Genomic DNA, 19,271 nt, shown 5'->3' with positions numbered 1-19,271 from the left:
GGCAATCATGGCAATCTCATTTCCTTCAGATCCTTACTCAAGAGTCAACTTCTCAGCAAATCCTTTTCTGGCCACCACACTTAAAATTTCACTTCCCCCTCCTGCTGCTGCTTATCACTAACCATTTTTTAACATTTAAAGCTTATTTTCATCCAACATTATATTACAAAAATTTCAAAGTTGAAAGAGTTACATGGAAATGTCTGTATACCCACATCTATTCTACAATTAACACTGTATTTGTTTATCTCATACCCATCCAACCACTTGATCTATTACTTTCAATGCCTTTCAAAATAAGTTGCACATCAATACCACTTCCCCCTAAATACTTCAACTTGTATATCATCATCTAAAGTTCATTATTTATTTGTGGCTTTTTTAAAAAACAGCTTTCTTTTAAGGTAAAATTTACATATAATGAAAAGTAGAAATCTTATGTGTATACAGATACTTCTAACAAATGTATGGATCTGTTTAATACAAACCCCTACCCAAGACATAAAGAACATTATTACCACCCTAAAATGTGTCCTCCTCTGCTTCCCAACCTCTACACCCCATTCCGAGGCAACCTAGATCTGACTTTTTTCAAAACAGATTAATTCTGTCTATTCTATAACATTCTATAAGTGGAATCACACAGTTTTTTAGTGTAAGGCTACTTCCAGGTATCAGGTTAAATCAGACTAAATCTGGCCAAGAAAAATTAGCCAGATAGCAGTAATTCCCACATCTGTTTTCCCTGTTCAATTCTGTGGCCCATTACTTCCTTCTTGTACCTAGTTTCAAGAGTGCCAATTTTCAAAACTATTCTAAAAAGCACTCTTGCAGATAAAAATAGGACATCTTCTAGCGTGACTTGTAGTCAGGGCGTGTTGGTAAAACTCCTCTAGGGGTTAGTAAAAAACTACCCATGGTCCTAATCCGGGCTAAAGCCTGTTTCTGTAAACAAACTTTTTATTGGAACACAGCCACATCTATTCATCTAGGTGTTGTCTATGGCTGCTTTCACATTATAATGGCAGAGTTGAGTAGTTATAATGCAGTAAAATGGCCTGCAAGGCCTAAAATACTTACCATCTGACCCCTTAGAGAAAAAGTTTACTGACCTCTGTTCCAATGGCTGTCACATTGTTATAATTTGTTCTACTACCCATCCTACATAAAAAGTAATTCATCTTGGACATACAGCTAATTTGTAAAGGTCTTTCCTTGAGAAGTCAGGATTTGGCATCACTTTACTTCCTTTAAAAAAAAAAAGTCTCAAAGATTAAACAACCAACCCAAAACTGGGACTCAAAATCAAAAATAAAGACCCACACTGAGTTCTGAATAAATCTGGAATAACTAAATATTTGGCAGAGAAAAAAGGTAAGTACTGATAGAAGAAACCTTTGTTGGCTGCCTCTCCATGCATTCCCCATTTCTTCTCCTCAAGGCAAGCAAATCCTAGAAGAAAATTTACAGGAGCTACTTAAGAGACTGTAGCCTTGAACACTGTGTGAAAGGACAGAAGAACTGGGATGGGACAGCCCATTCCTGCCCCCTCACCCCCCTCCAATAGAGTGAAGGCTTAGAGCTGGGATTTGGGGAATGGAAAAGAACTCAGCAGCAGCGCAATGGTAAAGCTGACATTACAACATTTCTTAGGTTAGAGTCAAGATTTGCATGAAACCAGCATTACCTCTTGATATTTCATTTACCTGAGCCAACACATGTCTTTTATTATGTGAGCCTGGTTAAGTTGGATTTGGGGGTCATTTCCAAGGAAAAGAATCCTGTATGTATATACTTAAAACATCACTGGATACTAGGGCATGGTTGCTGCTCCTGAATAGGATGAGCACTGATAACCTCATTTCAAGAATTCTGAAGCAAATGAGGGAAGAGTCCATTGTGATGGAGAGAGAGAGAGAGGGAGAGGGAGGAAGTGGGAGAGTGAGAGAAAAAGAGTATGAATCAACCAATAGACTCTAGTTGTCAGAAAATAATAACAGTAAGGGACCACCAGGGAATGAAAATACTTGCTTGGTACCTTGATTATCAGGAAAAAATCTGCATCATATATCTGAATTCATACATTTGACTGTCTGATCATGTTTCTGCCAATCACAAATCCACCCTCCCCCTCATACTCACCTTCAGGCTGCTTAGAAGTCGAAGATGGTAGGACATGTGTTCATTCTTCATTATGTCTATAATTAATAAGCAGTAATGTTTGGACCCCTCTCCACTGGTTATTTATCAGTATTATAAGTCTCAAGGGTTCTTTTTGGCCTACAACTTAATAATGAAGCTCAGGGCTACTGCCTCTTGCTACAAGACAGCCAAGAAGCAAAAATCTTTAGGTAGGCATATACACTTTTTCCAAAATGGAGAGATTTTATTCATAAAAACAAAAATTTTGTAAAAAGCTCGAAAATATATATTAACATATATTTTAAAATAAAAGATATCCCATTTCCTGTCTTATCCATAATCACATAACCTAATACTAGAGATAATCACTGTTAATAGCCTTCCAGACGTTTAAAACACATTATTTCCTTTGTGGAAATGGGACTATGTTATGTTGACTTGCTTTTCTGACTTCTGGACATCTTTCCTTTTTAATAATATGGATCAAGCTTATCTTTTTAACAACTGCAAATTAATCCACTAGGTAAGTGTATTTATCTGCTAAGTGACTACTGATGGACATTGAGTTTTTTCACAATAACAGCATTCTTAAAATAAACACTCTTGCACAACTAGAGAAAGCTGTTTTTTTAAGAATTAAACTTTTTAAAAAATTAAACTATTTAAAATTTTAAAAATTAATTTAAATTAATTAATTAAAGAGCCAGAGAAACATGAGCCAGGGTAGGAGCACTGGGAGAGAGAGGGAGGGAGGGAGGGAGAGAGAGAGAGATAAAGAGGGAGGGAGAGAGAAAGAGAGAGAGAGAGAGAAAGAGGGAGGGAGAGAAGCAGATTCCCGGAGCCCCGAAGCAAGGCTCAATCCCAGGACCCTGGGATCCTGATCTGAGCAGACACTTAAACCAACTGAGCCACCCAGCCGCCCCTCATTTGCACTTTTGTAAGACAATTTTTTAGATTTGGAATTGCTGGGTCAATGGGAATGTTATTTAAAATTTTGCCAAACAGCAGGACACTGAACAACAAATACTATGATTTTGTTCAGAATTTAAAAATAATCAAGTAAATTGGGTACACATGCACAAAGAGATATAGAACACTGGTTTTCAACCTCCCACGAACATTTCAAAGTATCTAGTTAATTTTGGTTGTCAACACTGGAGGGATGCTAACATCTAGTAGACAGAAGCCAAGATAATGCAAACAACTTATAATGCATAGGACCGCCCCCCACCCCCAGTAAAGAATAAAGAATCATGCAGCCCAACATGCCAAAAGTGCTCAGAGAATAGTTTGAAAAACACTGCCAAAAACAAAAGTTCTCCCTCACAATGAGATACAATCTCTGTAGCTTCTCACATTGGTTCTATATCTTGGGGACAAATTCTGAAAGCAACTAACAAGATTCACTAAATCTTCTCTTCAGCAGGCTAATCTTCCTTCTTTTGAGCTCTTTATAGGAAATAGTTTCAGGTTACTTCACCAATCTGACTGCTAGACCTATCAAGAACAAGATAAATAAGTGCTGAACCCCAAACTGTAGTTTTGTATTATGACCGGCAAAGAATGAATTATCTCCCTCATTCAGCATGCGATGACTCACATTCAGCTTATTAAAAGACTCAATTTTTCCACACACATTGTGGCGAATTTTTATTTCTTCATCTTATACTTTTAAATGGCCTTTTACATTTAAATGCAAGAAACAGATGCCTGATTAACTCGCCTCACTACCCTAAGAAGTGTACCACTCTAGTGTCTAGAACACAATTAAGACAATTTTGAGTTACATTTTAGTCCACAGCACACATTTTCACCCACCTAGCTTGAATGCTGGGGTTACTTAAATCCTGTTACTGATGCACTTAAAAAATCACCTAACAAGGTAAGTTATTTTAGATTCTCATTAATTTCACTCAATTCAGAGACATCACTCAGAGACATCTAGTGAATACTCAGGTCATTGTAGTGAATCAATGAGACAAATAAAACAAGTAAGTGAACTGCCCAGAAGACAATGGCCTACAGCGACTGCTGGGGTTACCTTCCTAAAGGATCACTTTGTCCTATTTACCTATTAAACAATCGCTTTCAATCTGCAGAACTACATATAACGTAGTTCATAAAGAGATCTTGGGTATTACTTATGTCCCATACTGTCTCAATTTTTTGCACATCTTTAGGACTAAATTAAGTGCTCAGTAAACGTTTAATGAATAAGCGCAGAAACCGTCACTCCTATATACAATATACCTGTAGTCAAACACTTGCCATAGGGCCTTCTACTCCTTGTACAGCTGAAAATAATAGAGAGCGGTAACTCTTAATTGTACCCAAAATAAGAGTGCATTCACGAAGGCATAAAGAACACACGAAAGGGTCAGATAACTCTTTAACCCTGAATAATAAATCATTAGAAACGGGAAAAAAAAATTGAGGATGCACTATGAAGATGAAGAAATGAAGAAAAATGATAATTTCCCACTAACACCTGCACACTTCCACGTCGTTTCCACCTGAGCAGAAACAAACCTTCCGCAAAAACAAAAACATAAAAAGGCAGAGGGCTCCCAAGTGCAGAATCCTCCCCAGAAACCCCTCAGGGTCATCTGCGCCCCGCTGCCCCGCCACGCCCCCGCACAGGCCTATTCCGCAGCCGCCCGCCGAGGAAGTGCCCGCAGGCCTCGGCTCAGACAGGATAGGGCAAAGCGTTTTGATGAAAAGCAAGGGAAGAGGGAGCCAGGTGGGTGGGAAACAAGCCCTTCCAGATCCAGCAAGCCCAAGCCTACGAGACAGCTAGAGTCTTACAGGGCTGAGCTCCAAACCGCGCACCCCAGAGTCCCGGGACTGGGCCAGGAGGGCCCAGTCAACCGCCCCCCGCCCCTTCCTCAAGCCGTTAGCGCCGCGGCCCCACCCCTCGCCGCCGGCCGCGCCCTGTCCCGCTCGCCCCAAGCCGCTACCCTGAACGACCGCGGCCCGAGGCATCTCCTTGCTGCAGGTGGGCTCGGGGCCGCAGGCCACACCCTGGAGGTCGAGGAGCGGGACTCCCATACCTGCACTTTCCTCCGCCCTGCCGTGTTCTGCCGGTGATGGGCCGCCATCTTGCATGTTGACACTCCTACGTCACTTCCGGAAGTGTCTCGGGCAGGGCGGATGTCCCGCCCCTTCCTCTTTAGCCAAGGGCAGGTGGTGAAGCCGAGGTAGTGCTTCTCTAGCTCTAGCTAATGCTGTTTGTTTTTCTGGGCAGTGGCTCTCTGGTGAGGTTAAAGCATCTAAAAACCGTTGTGTGCGTATAGTGCTGGCAGACAGAGAGCTGCTTTTTGAACCGAGGGAGCAATCCAACTCCAGCTCTGGGCCTTAAACCATGATTTGGGCTGCTCTCTGGGCGGCCACCTCCAGAGGTCCAAGCAGGCATAACGAAGAGGCCCAAAGAATGAGTACTGAATATGGGAGGTTTCGACAGACACCCCCACACCGCCCCAACTTTCCTCAGCAGCCACGGGAACGGACCTATTTGCCATGAAGAACCTAAAAATGGAGAATTATAAATTGGCTTTGAAGGAGGAGAAATTAAAGGTCGGCAAAGAAGGTGGCCCATAACTTCAGGAGGAGCAAAGTTTCTAGTTAAATAAGACATAAAAAGATGGTATAGGAAGATGGACATTAAAATTGTTTCTAGAGACACCTTTCTAAATGAATCCTGAAGGAGTTGGGGCTCACTCTTGTATCTGGTTTAAATCATCTCTTATACTGGAACAGTTAGATCTTCTGGATGAAAGTTCGACCTGAGGACGCTTTCCTGGCACGAATTTAGGTGCTGAGGATGGTCAGACTCCTTGTGAAAGTGAGTTCTAAAGAACTGCACTGTCCCGTACTGAGCACTTGAAATGAAGCTAGTTCAAACCAAGATACAATGAAACTAAAATACCCACCAAATTTCAAAGACAGGATAAATAAAAGAATGTAAAATATTCCATCAATTTTTTTATATCTATCTCACATTGAAACGGTGTCTTGGAAATACTGGTTAAGTAAAATAGTAAAATTAATTCTTTTCAGTTCTTATAATGTGACTGATAGTATATTTGAAGTTATATGTAGCTCACATATTTCTGTTGCGTAGTTCTATTATAGAACGATGCTTAGGAAAGTTTTTGTCTAGACAAATGCCTTTTTAAATTAATAAAGAAATGTGAATTTAAGGAGTAGGAATTGATAACAAAGCTTCTTAAGCAAAACTGGCAGTGATAACTTGGAGATAAATTACATATGCTGCATTTTAGTACAGACACATACATTCATTTATTTATGTGTTCATTCAGCAAAATATTATTTAGCACTGTTAAGTGCCAGGCAATATATTAGGTGCTGGAGATCCAGTGGTGAGTGCTCATAATCCTGACATTCTTAGAGTCCCAGGGTAAGGCAGAAATTTAATTAAACACGTAAATAAATACGGAGTTAATTATAATGAAGAAAAATAGTTAAAAGACAGGAAAGAATCCCTGAGTCAAGACGTGAGGATGGAGTTAACTTGACAAGGAGAGGATACAGTCCAAACAAAAGTCTTGTGGCGGGAGAGAGCATGGAATATTCCAAGAATTGAGGACCAATGCTTTGAGTTCAGAGAACAAGAGGATGGAAAAGGCAGAGGTTATACCCAGCAGGGTCTTTTAGAGCAATAGCAAGCTGTTGAAGGAGTTTAAACAGAGGAGGAAGGGAAATGATCTACATTTTTTTCTTCCAAATGTTTAAGTTTTAGTTAGTTACGATCTGCATTTTTGAAGAATGATTCAACAAATGTCCGTTGGGTACCCATGATGTGCCAGGCATTGCTCAGGTTTGTTGCTCTCGACGATGTGGTGGTAACCTGCCAGAAATGCCTTGTAAGATTGTTGGGTCCCACTTTGCACCTGAAGAACACTGAAGTCATGACATCCTTTTAATGTGCAGAGTGTCCAGCAGTATGTCTAGAAGTTCACTTTTCCTGAAAGGAGAATTGGCCTTGGGTAATAATTCATAGTACAAAGCTAATTGTTTTGCCCAGTGGTCAATGACATTGGAAAGAGCAAGACTGGAGAACTGGTGACAAGGAATATTTGGGAGGGGATATGCTAATGGACCTAGCATAATGAATCTTATGAATCAAATAGATGAAATGAACTGCTTTATGGAGGAAACTTAGCCTCCTTTTCCTTTTCCAGGCTCAGTGCTTACTCAATGGAATCATGAATGAAATGGAAATGATAGCAGGACTGGAGCTATGCCTGGGATCACCAAACCACTGTTGAGTGTTCAGGTTGCCAGCAGCATTGACCATTTCTGAGTTGGTGAGATATGCCCTGCTCCAGGAGGACCAGCCAGCCACTCAGAGGCAAGTCAATTCCTTTGACCCAACCCAGTCAATGAGAGAGAATAGTTATTTTCCTCTCTGAAATTGCTTACTCTAGATTTAGATTTGCTTTCCTGCTTCCTGTGCTGCTGTCAGTACCACCATCTGGGGATTTATTGAATGTTTTGTACATAGTCATTGCATCTGACACCATGTAGCTTCTGACCAAAAAACTCACCCTGTAATGAAAGAAGTGATGCAGTGGGTTACTGCCCATAGAGTTCATTGGTCTAATTGTATCGTGTGTCACCAAGAAGCACATGTCTTACTGAAGACTTAGTTATGATGCCTTCTGGGAGATAGCCCTTTTTGCAGCAAATGCTTTGAACTGGTGTCCAATAGTTAGGACTTTTCGTTCATGTCCTTGCTGTCAATTGTTGTATAGCTACCTCCAAAACTTAGTGGTTTAAAACAACTGCAACATTTACTTTGCTTTCAAATCCATAACTTCTGCAGGATGCAATGAGGACAGTTTATCTTGTTCTACTGTCCACTTGGTACCAGCTGGGGCAGCCAAAAAATTGGGGGCTAAAATCATCTAAAGTTTCACTTTTTCACGTGTCTGGGGACTGATGCTTAGTCTGCAGCCAGAACACCTACTTCTGGCCTTTTCACAGTGCTGTTTGGTTCCTCACAACATGGTAGCTGGGTTCCAAGGGCAAAACATCCCCAGAGAGAGAAATCTGGATGGGAACTCTAATGCCTTTCTAAACCAACAATGGAAGTCCTGCAGTGTCACTTCAAAATCACATTGGTTCATTAGGACTTAGTTACTAAGGATAGTTATGTCAAAGGAAACTCCTTTTCTTTCTTTTCTTTCTTTTTAAAAAAAGTTTCTTTAAATTCAGTTAATTGACATATAATGTATTATTTGCTTTGGGGGTGCAGGACTGTGATTCATCAGTCTTATATAATACCAAGTGTTCATTACAATGCATATCCTCCCCAGTGTCCATCACTCGGTTATCCCATCCCACTACCCCCACTCCCCTCCAGCAACCAGAGACTCCTTTTCTTAATGGAGAAGGGTCAAAGAATTTGTGGATATGTTTTAAAACTATCAGGCTTCCATATGCAAAAATAATGGATTTAGGAACAAAGGGCTATTAATTTTTTCTTAACTGCCAGTCTCAGAGATTCTGGGTTTTGCTGGTTTAGAGGTCTGTTACCAAAGAAAGGAATTATTCCAACACAGGCTGAGCAGTGGTTCCATTGATTTGGGGATGAGACTGCTATCTAACCATTCTGTGTGTCTTGAGTCATTGGATAGGCAAGAGAAGGAAAAGGAGAAGAACAAGGTTATGATACTGGCTAGAGTGATTCACCCTGATCATCAAGCAGAAATAGGTTTGCAGTTATACCTTTATTATTTATTTATTTTAAAAGATTTTTATTTATTTGACAGAGAGAGAGATCACAAGTAGGTACAGGCAGGCAGAGAGAGTGGGGGAAGCTCCCCGCTGAGCAGAGAGCCTGATGAGAAGCTTAATCCCAGGACCCTGAGATCATGACCTGAGCTGCAGGCAGAGGCTTAACCCACTGAGCCACCCAGGCATTCCAGCAGTTATACCTTTAAACAGATAGTTCTATCAAATACACAGACCCCTAAGCAATGAAGGTACTGGCTGAAGGCAAAGGGAACACAGAATGGCTGATGGAGAAAGGAAGTCACCAAGGATGGTGCAGTCCTCATCATCAGGGAAAGAAATGAAAGCTGGCATCTTTACTTGAATCTCCTATCTTGATGAGTATCATATGCACTTTTATGTGTTTAATTTTTTATTTTCTTTCTTTGCCCTCTATTTCACTACTGTATGTAGGGTGTGCTATTGTTCATAAACTTGATTATTCAGCCTATAAATTGCAAAGGATTAGATATCAACTAGAGGTTTTAGACTTAGAAATGGACAGACGGATGTGGTAACTGATGAAACGTTGGCTGACTTTCTTGGAGGGTAATAGAGTGAGTGCATCTTTGACTGGATGAAGGATATTTGCAACATTTTAAGTGGCAAGTATTTTTGAAGTATAAGCATTGAAAGCAGTGGTTGTACCAGTTTTAGGCAGCCAAAGGGATGACTTTGAGTTAGACATTTTTGTGGTTTTATTTTTTGCTGTGCACCATTTTAGTTCTTTTTCTGTGTTTGGGGAATTACCTACAGTGTGTCTTGGTGGTGATGAGCAGTGCTTACAGAAAGTGAGAAAGACGGTTACTCACTTTTTCTAGCCTTCTTACAGTGAGAGTATAGGCATGTGACCTCAGTTTGCTCAGTGAGATGACATCTTGAACTACAACTTTGTGAGAAATTGAGCCAGCACATTCAGCTAACATGATCTCAAATTCCAGATCTATAGAAACTATCTAAGGTAGTAAGTCCTTATTGTTTAGGTACCTTCCTTTTGGGATGATTTGTTACAGAATAATAGGTAACTGGTACAATCCTCCCTCCTCCATAAGGAGAGGAAATGTCACAGCCTCTTCATAGCTCTGCAAAGATATTCTCACCCTCAGCCTCTGCAATCGCTCTTTCATTCTTTGTCTTCTCTGGTGTAACTGCCAGGAGGCTTATCCTGGCAGAATTCCTTCAGCAGTTTCATAGCACTTCCTGCATGGGCAGATTGGCATCTTTATTCAAAATGTAAGAAAGAAAAAAAAAAAGTAAGAAGGCTTGACACCTATTATATTGTTCTTAGATGTGGAGACACTTGCCTTTAGAATTCTGAAAAAAAAAAAAAAATCCACACACATATTAAATAAAAATGCAGTAAATATAAATTAGAGTTATAGAAGACTTCTACTTCCAAATAAAAGAGATATGTTCTTATTCAATCTTTCTCTGGGGGTTGGTCCTTCCAGTTACACATATATTGTGGTTCTTACGAAGGTAAATGAGATAATCTTAGCATAGTAGCTGGTATGCAGGAAATATTCAATATATTTTAGGTATAATTTTTGATCGTCACCTTCTCAGGGAATATTGCCAGAGTGCTATATTTTCCTAGGGTAGATTGTCTCAGAAGTTTAATGTAATGTAGGCTCTATCACCTTTTAAAGTTTTCAGACCAATTTGAAATTTCATACCTTTTGGTCTTACTTCCTCTCTTGTTCTCAACAGCCTGGAAAAAGATCCATGAAATGAAGGTTGTCCATGCTTAAATTCATGTTTTATGGCTCAAAGATCAAACCATTTATTGAACAAAGTGAAGGTAACCTTGTATGTCTTTGTACCATATCCCAGATTTGCCGTCACCAGGAGGAGACATAAATGTTGTCATGCTTTTTGTTTTAGTTGTCTAAGATGAATTAATAAGTTTTGAAAATTCGTTTACAAACATAAAACCCTATAGAGCCTTAGTTTGCAACTACTACTGTTTGTAGTACCTAATGCATTAATTTGGATATTTGAAAGGTGAATTTTTAAAAGTGTCAGATTGGGGTGCCTGGGTTTTTCATTCGGTTGAGTGTTTGTGCCTTCAGCCCAGATCATGGTTCCTGATCCTGGGATCCAGTCCCGCCTCAGGCTTCCTGCTCAGCAGGGAGTCTGCTTCTCCCTCCTCCTTTGCCACACAGCCCCCCCCCTCCCCAAATGTGCTCTCTCTCTCACAGAAATAAATAAAATCCTTAAAATTAATTTTAAATGTCAAATTTTAAGCCTCACACAGATGTGCTAAATAAACTTGTTAATGTAAATCTGCCATGATATCAATCAGAAACGTGGAGAAATTGAGAAGCTGCATACATTTTCTTTAACTCTTTAATGATTTTCTACTAAGAAGAATGTTTCATTTATAAGAGTACATCACCATAACTACATAAGTATGTATAAGTAAATCAATTTCATATAAGTAAATATAGAAACTCAGAATGTTTAAGATGTTTACCTCAAAAACTGTGTGCTATTTTGTCTTGTCAGTAACTCCTTGGGTTTAAATGTGGCCTTAGAAGGCATGGTACTAAATCACTCATCATTCAACAGTTCACTTATTTCTGAACATACTGGGAGAAAAATAGCCTTTGGTTCTTCTTATTTCTTTCTATCTATATTTTTACATGCTTATGTAGAAATATATACCAGTCTCTTTCACTCCAAAAATGTTACCACCTCCATCCAGCTTCCCACTGGAGGGCAGTAGAGAAACATTGATATCATCCCTGATTTTGGCCTTCTCTGGTTGTAAGGTGACAAAATCAAAACTTAGAATGGATTTCCTACTGCAAAAATGTCATAACCGAAGTACCTTTTTGGGAAATCTACTTGTTCCCATAAAAAAGCCATAACTTATTAGAAAAATTCAAGAAAATATAGCAAAAGTTATGCACTTATAAGCATTTACTAAGTGGAAGAACAAAATTAAAACTACATCAGAAATGTACTTTTTTGGGGGCACCTGGGTGGCTCAGTGGGTTAAGCCGCTGCCTTCGGCTCAGGTCATGATCTCAGGGTCCTGGGGTCGAGTCCCGCATGGGGCTCTCTGCTCAGCAGGGAGCCTGCTTCCCCTCTCTCTCTCTGTCTGCCTCTCCGTCTACTTGTGATTTCTCTCTATCAAATAAATAAAATCTTTAAAAAAAAAAAGAAATGTACTTTTTTTGTGGTGGGGCTTTTGTACCATAGCTGACTGGCTGAAGCTTCCTAAAATGCTAGTCCTAAAAAGTACTTTGAGTATGAATATTGCTCTATAAATTTTGGTATATAAATATCATATGAGATTATTAAAATTATATGAAGTATAATTTTGAGCCCTCAGCCAGTCAAAATGATGGTAAAGTCTACCTCAGTCTTTGCTTAGACTCCCCTAGCCATCCTGATCCATGATAGTGAAGGAGCAGGAGGCTGGCTGAGGACAAAGCAAAAGCTGGAGCCTTGCACCCCCCCTTCACCCGCTCCCCTCCATATGTGTAGCATTCCTCAGGCACCCCTGACTGCCATAAAACGATAAATAGTTAACTTGCAGAGATCACAATCCTGCAAGGTAGGAGTCTCCCCTGGTTTGCAAATATCCTTGAGATTTACAACAAAGAAGTTACCTTATCAATAGCTCTAATGTCACCCTCCCCTCCATGAAAAACCAAAGGAGGCCGCGGGAGGTAGAAGGAAAAGTAAATACTTCTAAACCTAAATCTCATTAACAGGGATGCTTGATAGCAGGAATGTAACATTCCACCAGGAGACTCCCAATTGTGTTCAAACTATCAATCAATAAGCTCAGCCCCACCCGAAACTTGTTTGTATCTGTCTATAAAAATCCTGCACCGACCCAGCTCCGGACCTCTTGGCGTTATCGGCAACAAGCCGCCCAGAGGTCCAGGTTCGAACCTGCAATAAACGACCCTTGCTGATTGGCTTTGACTCACGTCTCTGGTGGTCTTTTATTAAGGTGGGGGTAATACTCAATTGGCATTTCATTAGTCACCCATAGATTTTGGGAGTCACCCACAGGTAACAGGAAGCATCAATAGTTCCAGTCCAGAGTGGTTAGGTCTGAGATGCCCAGTGTCATTTGAAAGTGACGAGGCCTCTGGTCTTTTCCTGCACTGGGACTGGGATTTTTTTTTTGTTACAGTTGGAATTCTCAGAGCCTCAGTCCCTGCCTCCCTAAGATCACTAGCCATTAGCCATGTTTGATCAGTTTCTGTCACTGTTCAGAGGAAAAATTTTCATTTACCCTTCAAGGTTCTTTTGGCTGGCCGAATTCAATTGACGTGAGGCAGATTAACAGGAAAAAAAATTAAATTTAGTTACATACATAGTTACATACATATTTAGTTATATACATAATAGGTGGACTCATAAGAATATGAGAGCCATAGTCAGGCAATTGAGGCTTATCTAGAGCCAAGGAGAAGGAGGTGGTGGTCTGGGACTTCATGAGGAAGAAAGATAAATCACAGGAAGATGAAAAAGATAAACATTTGGTAATCTGATGCTTGCTGGACCATCCAGAAACAATGGACATAGGAATTTACGCAAACAGACTTTGCTACCTTGCTCCCTGTCTACCACCCCAATTCATATTATGCTGTAATTTTCTATGGTGAATGCTCCCTTCCTGGAGCAGGTTCTATGTCTAAATTCTTTTCAGTCAGGGGGACAGTCAAAGCTTCTTCCTGAGCCTTTTGTTTCTTAAAAGCAAATCAGCTGAAAATAATTCACATGCCAAAGAGACACATTTTGGGGTGGCAGATTTTCTCCCCTGCAGTCACCATCCTGGATGCTTTCAGCAGTATCCACAGGTCGTCACCCCTGGCAGAACCTGTCCTCCTGATTTCATTGACTTCTCTGCCCTCCTAAGAGAATGGATTTTTCCTCTGCACACGCTTTCCCACCTCGTTTAACCTTTTCAGTGAGTCCAGACTTTCACTAAAGGCAGACCAGAAGTAGTCTTTAGGCTTAAGGCCCACTAAGCACTGTGAACTGGCAACAATCAGCAGAAAGTAGGGGAGGGTGGAAAATTGCAGCAAAAACAAAATACAGTCTAATGTCTCAACAAACTATCCTCCACAGAAGCTGGAGCTGGAGACAATTCTTTTCCTAGTAATCTCCCTATGGAAACCACAGGCATTCTTCTTGCCTCTAAGCACCTTTAAACTGCATTCAAAATTAGGGTTGTGAGTCTGGAAATCTTTCTTTGCTAATTTGTTGTTACATGAATGCCTGTAGAAGTGCTTGAATGGTAAATGCTGTGGGAGGGGCAGTTTCCATGGTGACTTTTCAATGCATCCTTTTTCTTGCACTTCAATTAGATTTTCATTGCTGAGGGATTGTGAATGAGAAGGTGAGGACTCAGTCACATATGGAGGGCAGGAGGTTTGAGAGACATAGCCTTTCTAGATGCAGGTACGTTCTAAATCCACTGAGTTGTGCTATGCTTGCCTGGCCCCATCTCTTCACTGTAGCCCCAGCTCCATTGTGGGAAAAGATGTTTGCAACACCCATGACAGAGGACCAATCTGTTATTATTAACAATATCAAAATAATAGAAAAAAATGGGCAAAGGACATGAATAGGCAGCTTACAGATAAAGAAAACTGATAGTTTATATTGTATGAAAATTTGCCAATCTAATCCATAATGAAAGAAATACGTGTTTAAGTTAAGATTCCATTTTTTACCTACCAGACTGGAAAAGATCTAAAGGTCTGATAATGTGCTGTGGTCAGAGAATATGAAAAACCATCATTTTTATACACTCTTAATGGGAAGATAAATTGGTATAATTTCTTCGGAGAGTGATTTAGTCCTAGGAAGTCATCCTACAAGTGTAATTAAATTTGACTTAAAAACACAAGTAAAAGCATATTTATCAAAGCCTTGTTGAAGCAAACGACTAGAGCAGATTAAATGAGTTACTGATACATACAGTTACTCACACAGGGGCAATGAGAGATAAAAATAAAGTTGGGTTTTCCACAGATCCCATAAGTTGTATGTTCAACCAATTGGCTAAACACCGTTAAGAATAATTATCAAAAAAAAAAAAAAAAGACTCTCATGCAGATATAAAATGAACACATGCTGCAGATTTAATTTCCTTGTAACAAAGGAAGTAGGCAGATGTCACCACTAGCTCACAGGAGAAATCAAAGAAGGACAAATTTCTGTGGAGTAAAGGAATGTTGAAATAAATGAGCAAAACGGGCAGTAAAGGAATGTTGAAATAAATGAGCAAAACGGGCAAAACTGGTTTTTCCACTGGTTGGGGAGCTTGTCCCTGTGATGAAGTCCCAGAACCTAAGTCAGGTTCGGTGGGGTGAGGTTTGGAGCTGACGACTAAAGAAAGAATTCTTAAGACATCTTTGGTGCAAAATGGTGGTTTATTAAAGCACGGGGACAGGACCCGTGGGCAGGAAGAGCTGCTGCCGCGGGTTGTGAGGAGTGGCTGGTTATATACACAGGAGTTGGGTAGGTGAGGACAAAGGGGTGTCCAGAAGGGCTATTGGGGCAAAGAATACTATCAGGATATTGAAGGCTTGGTTACTATCAAGTAAAGACAATTGAGAGTCTCCTGGTGGAAGAGACTCTCAAGCATCCTTGTTAATGAGATTTAGGTTTAGAAGAAATTTAACTTTATTTACTTTTCCTTCTACTTCCACCTCCTTCGGTTTTTTTATGGAGGGGATGGTGACATTAGGCTTGAGGAACTGAGTTCTGTGTCTTTGGAAATTGGGCTATTGATAAGGTAACTTCTTTGTTGTAAATCTCAAGGACATTTGCAAACCAAGGGACACTCCTGTCTTGCAGGGTTGTGATCTCAGCAAGTTAACTATTTATCATTTTATGGCAGTCAGGGGTGCCTGAGGAATGCTACACATATGGAGGGGAGTGGGTGAAGGGGGGGTGCAAGGCGCCAGCTCTTGCTTTGTCCTCAGCCAGCCTCCTGCTCCCTCATCACCTGTACTGGCCGGAATTGATTTGCGTGTGGACAGACAGGAATTACTTTGCATTGTTATCTGTAATTTACAGAGTTGTAAAAGAGCTCTCAGAAACTGATTCATTTAGGCTGCAGAGTGTGCTGAGGCTCAGTTTCCACTGTAGCTATTTTCTGTACAAGATTTAAGTGATTTAAGTGATAAATGCAAGGAGTCTAACAGAGTGTAAAACACTGGGGTCCCAGTTATATTCAAAAAAAGATATTCAGGTATACACACATATATATGTACATATGTATATATATTATATATAATATATATCTTATATATATGTTCTCTATATATATATATATTTTTTTTTTCATTCTTCAGGGAAGACAGAAATCGGTAATTGTGGCTGACACACTGGAGAGGGGCTGAAAGTTGGGAATTTGAGGTGAAAAAAATCTGTTTTTCATTATACTCTTAAATATTGCTTGCTATATATATTTTTTTACTTTTGCCATGAGCATGTATTATTTTTCCAAGGCAATCTTTCATAAACCTCCATGTCACAAATAATAAAGCAATGACATCTATAAATCCAGCATTGCAAGAAATACAAGGAGAAATGGATAAAAATGTAATAATTGGGGGAGGGGAACCCTTAACAAACCTCTTTCAGGTTTTGATTGTTGAGCAGACAAAAAATAAAGCTATGAAAAGCAGTTTTTCAACATGGATTGCAAAGGAGGAATAATTAAGGGGTTTCTTTAGAAAAGCTTTTTTATTTCAAACCTATGCAAAAGTAAACAGACTGACCTAATGAATCTGGGGTACCCACCACCTCAGCGCTGGCAATTTTACCAAGTCATGGGCAGCTAATTCTCTACCCACTTTCCCCCTTCCTATACTAAAGCAATCCCAGAAATCGTATATATATAAACATTTTGTCCAGTGAGAGCTCTAAAATATAAGGAATCTTTTAAAAACATAACCACCAATACCATCATCACTTTTTTAGAATTAAAAATTTGTATGTTATGCCCAGGTTTTCGCGTCCCAGAGACCACCAAGGAGCCAACACTGATGCAATCACATGGTTTATTTGACAAGCTTAAGCTTGGGCCCAAGTATACCCGATGCAGCGGAGTAGGGACTTGGACCCCAACGCTAGTTAAGGCAGGGGTTTTTATGGGTCATTTCAAGAGGCTTGGAAGGGAGAGGAGGAGACGTTTCAGACTTTTCTGCAGTGAGCTGATTAGCTGTTGCTGGGCTGTTTACAGGGTTAGGTACTTTCTTGGAAGTGTTTACAGGGTTAAGTATTCCTGTTACTAAAGCAGGGTGCTGATTAGCTATTGCTGGGCTGTTTACAGGGTTAGGTACTTTCTTGGAAGTGTTTACAGGGTTAAGTATTCCTGTTACTAAAGCAGGGTGAGGATCCCTAGAACTAAAGCAGTGTTGGGGGGGGTCCCTGGAACTAAAGTAAAGTAGGGGAAAGGTCAGCCCTTGGGCCTGAGATGGCTGCCAAAGATAGGATGGCTGTACTTGTGCTAATGCTAAACCTGAGGTGGGATGGACTTAATTTTCTCGGCCTCCACACATAAGCACAATATCGTTATCATATTTGAAGAATAAATAGCAGTTCTTCAACTTCATCAAGGATTCAGTGTTCAAATCTCTCATTGTTTTATTAATGTCATTAAAAAAAAAACCAGTTTTATTTGAATTAGGACCTGAATAAGGGCTACACATTTGGATTAGTTGATGGGTCTCTCAAGTCTTTTATTGTAATTTATAGGTTATCTTGGGGAGTCATGCTTCTAGAAACTATTATTGTCTAAGTTCCATCCCCAAAGCGTTGAATTTTACCTGAGCTCCTGGAAAATAGGGACAGTTTAGAAATACACACACACACACACACACACACACACACACACACAACCTCTTTTGTGTTCTGGAAAAGAATTACTGCAAAGAACCATCCTTTCCCATATGACTTAGGTAAGACTCACATATGCCCCCTTATTTACCTATGGCAAGATTAGGCACAGACCCTCCCGCCCATGGCCTCATGAATGATTAGCTGAACTGCTTGTTTCTACTGACCAATCAGAACAAAATGCTGGTTAACCAAACCCTGGTTAAGATTCTCTCCTACTGGGGTGCCTGGGTGGCTCAGTGGGTTAAGCCGCTGCTTTCGGCTCGGGTCATGATCTCAGGGTCCTGGGATTGAGCCCCGCATCGGGCTCTCTGCTCAGCAGGGAGCCTGCTTCCTCCCCTCTCTCTGCCTGCCTCTCTGCCTGCTTGTCATCTCTCTCTGTCAAATAAATAAATAATCTTTAAAAAAAAAAAAAGATTCTCTCCTACTTCCAAGTCTCTGAGCTTTGACCTGCCCCCAGCATGAACCAATGCATAACTCCTTCATAACAATCTCTCCTTCTAAGGAGTTAGTTGGACAGTGAGGTAGTCCAGGCCAGGGTCCCCAACAAGAAAATATGGAGTCAGGATAGCTAAAATAAAACAGCACTAACATCCTGTTTTGCAGCTTAGACAGGACTGCACTGACATTCTGCTTTGCAGCCTTCGCAGAAATGACTTCTGCAAAACGTCCTAGAATAAGACAATTACCCACAAAACATTTGTCACTATCACAGGCAAGGGGCAGTTAAGACATAAGCTCCCAGATGTTAGCAAAAAAGACCCCTCAGCACGTTGACGTTAACCTGATAGGTAGATAACATGATGAAAGTACTGTTTGGTGTGACGCAGCACACCCTGATTGCTTAAGATAGTTCCACAAAACAGCTCATAAAACCTCCTAAATTGGGGCGCCTGGGTGGCTCAGTGGGTTAAAGCCTCTGCCTTCGACTTCGACTCAGGTCATGATCTAAGGGTCCTGGGATTGAGCCCCACATCGGGCTCTCTGCTCAGCGGGGAGCCTGCTTCCCTCTCTCTCTGCCTGCCTCTCTGCCTACTTGTGATCTCTGTCTGTCAAATAGATAAATAAAATCTTAAAAAAAAAAAAAACCCTAAACTTAGAAACTCTGAGGGCAACCTTCTTGAATCTTTCCCTCTCTGGGAGCTTTGTACTGTCACTCAGTAAACTTGCTTTGCTGCCTACCACTCTTCTGGTCTACCTCTTCATTCTTTGAAGCAGCATGATCAAGAACCGCTAGTGCTAAAGGCAGAGAATTCTTGCTCAGGGGAAAACATTCTGTGATCTACTCTTTAAGTCACTCTTTCACCCCACTTCTCCACACCTAGTTCCTTCTAGTCTTGTTTACTCTTCTCTATAAAGAAAAACTCCTTCGAGATCTTATGTCATAGTTTCTCCTTGCAGCAGCAGTTCCTCTCACCCCCTTTGCATTAGTCCTTTCCAGTAGTCTCTCC

The 19,271-nt window shown here is 40.5% G+C and overlaps 1 protein-coding gene across 6 annotated transcripts in view; it reads right to left on the bottom strand.

Annotated features, from left to right (window-relative positions):
* The window catches only part of WDR48 (WD repeat domain 48), a 53,160-nt gene extending 47,888 nt beyond the window's left edge, over positions 1–5,272 (bottom strand). For 3 of the 6 annotated variants that reach the window (XM_045089164.1, XM_045089165.1, XM_045089169.1), the window contains exons 1-3: positions 5,193–5,272; positions 2,143–2,198; positions 1,396–1,452 (exon numbers count right to left, since the gene is read on the bottom strand). In XM_045089164.1, the coding sequence (XP_044945099.1) occupies positions 1,396–1,452; positions 2,143–2,198; positions 5,193–5,247 (168 nt within the window). In that variant the 5' untranslated portion in view covers positions 5,248–5,272. The remainder of the gene's footprint in view (positions 1–1,395; positions 1,453–2,142; positions 2,199–5,192) is intronic. The other 3 variants (XM_045089166.1, XM_045089167.1, XM_045089170.1) reach the window with 3 other exon arrangements.
* Between the last annotated feature and the right edge of the window lie 13,999 nt (positions 5,273–19,271).

The sequence above is a fragment of the Mustela putorius genome, unplaced genomic scaffold (genome assembly GCF_011764305.1).
Source record: "Mustela putorius furo isolate JIRA1106 unplaced genomic scaffold, ASM1176430v1.1 tig00003834_pilon_pilon_pilon, whole genome shotgun sequence".
NCBI lineage: Eukaryota > Metazoa > Chordata > Mammalia > Carnivora > Mustelidae > Mustela > Mustela putorius.
This window is presented reverse-complemented; position numbering and strand designations above follow the sequence as displayed.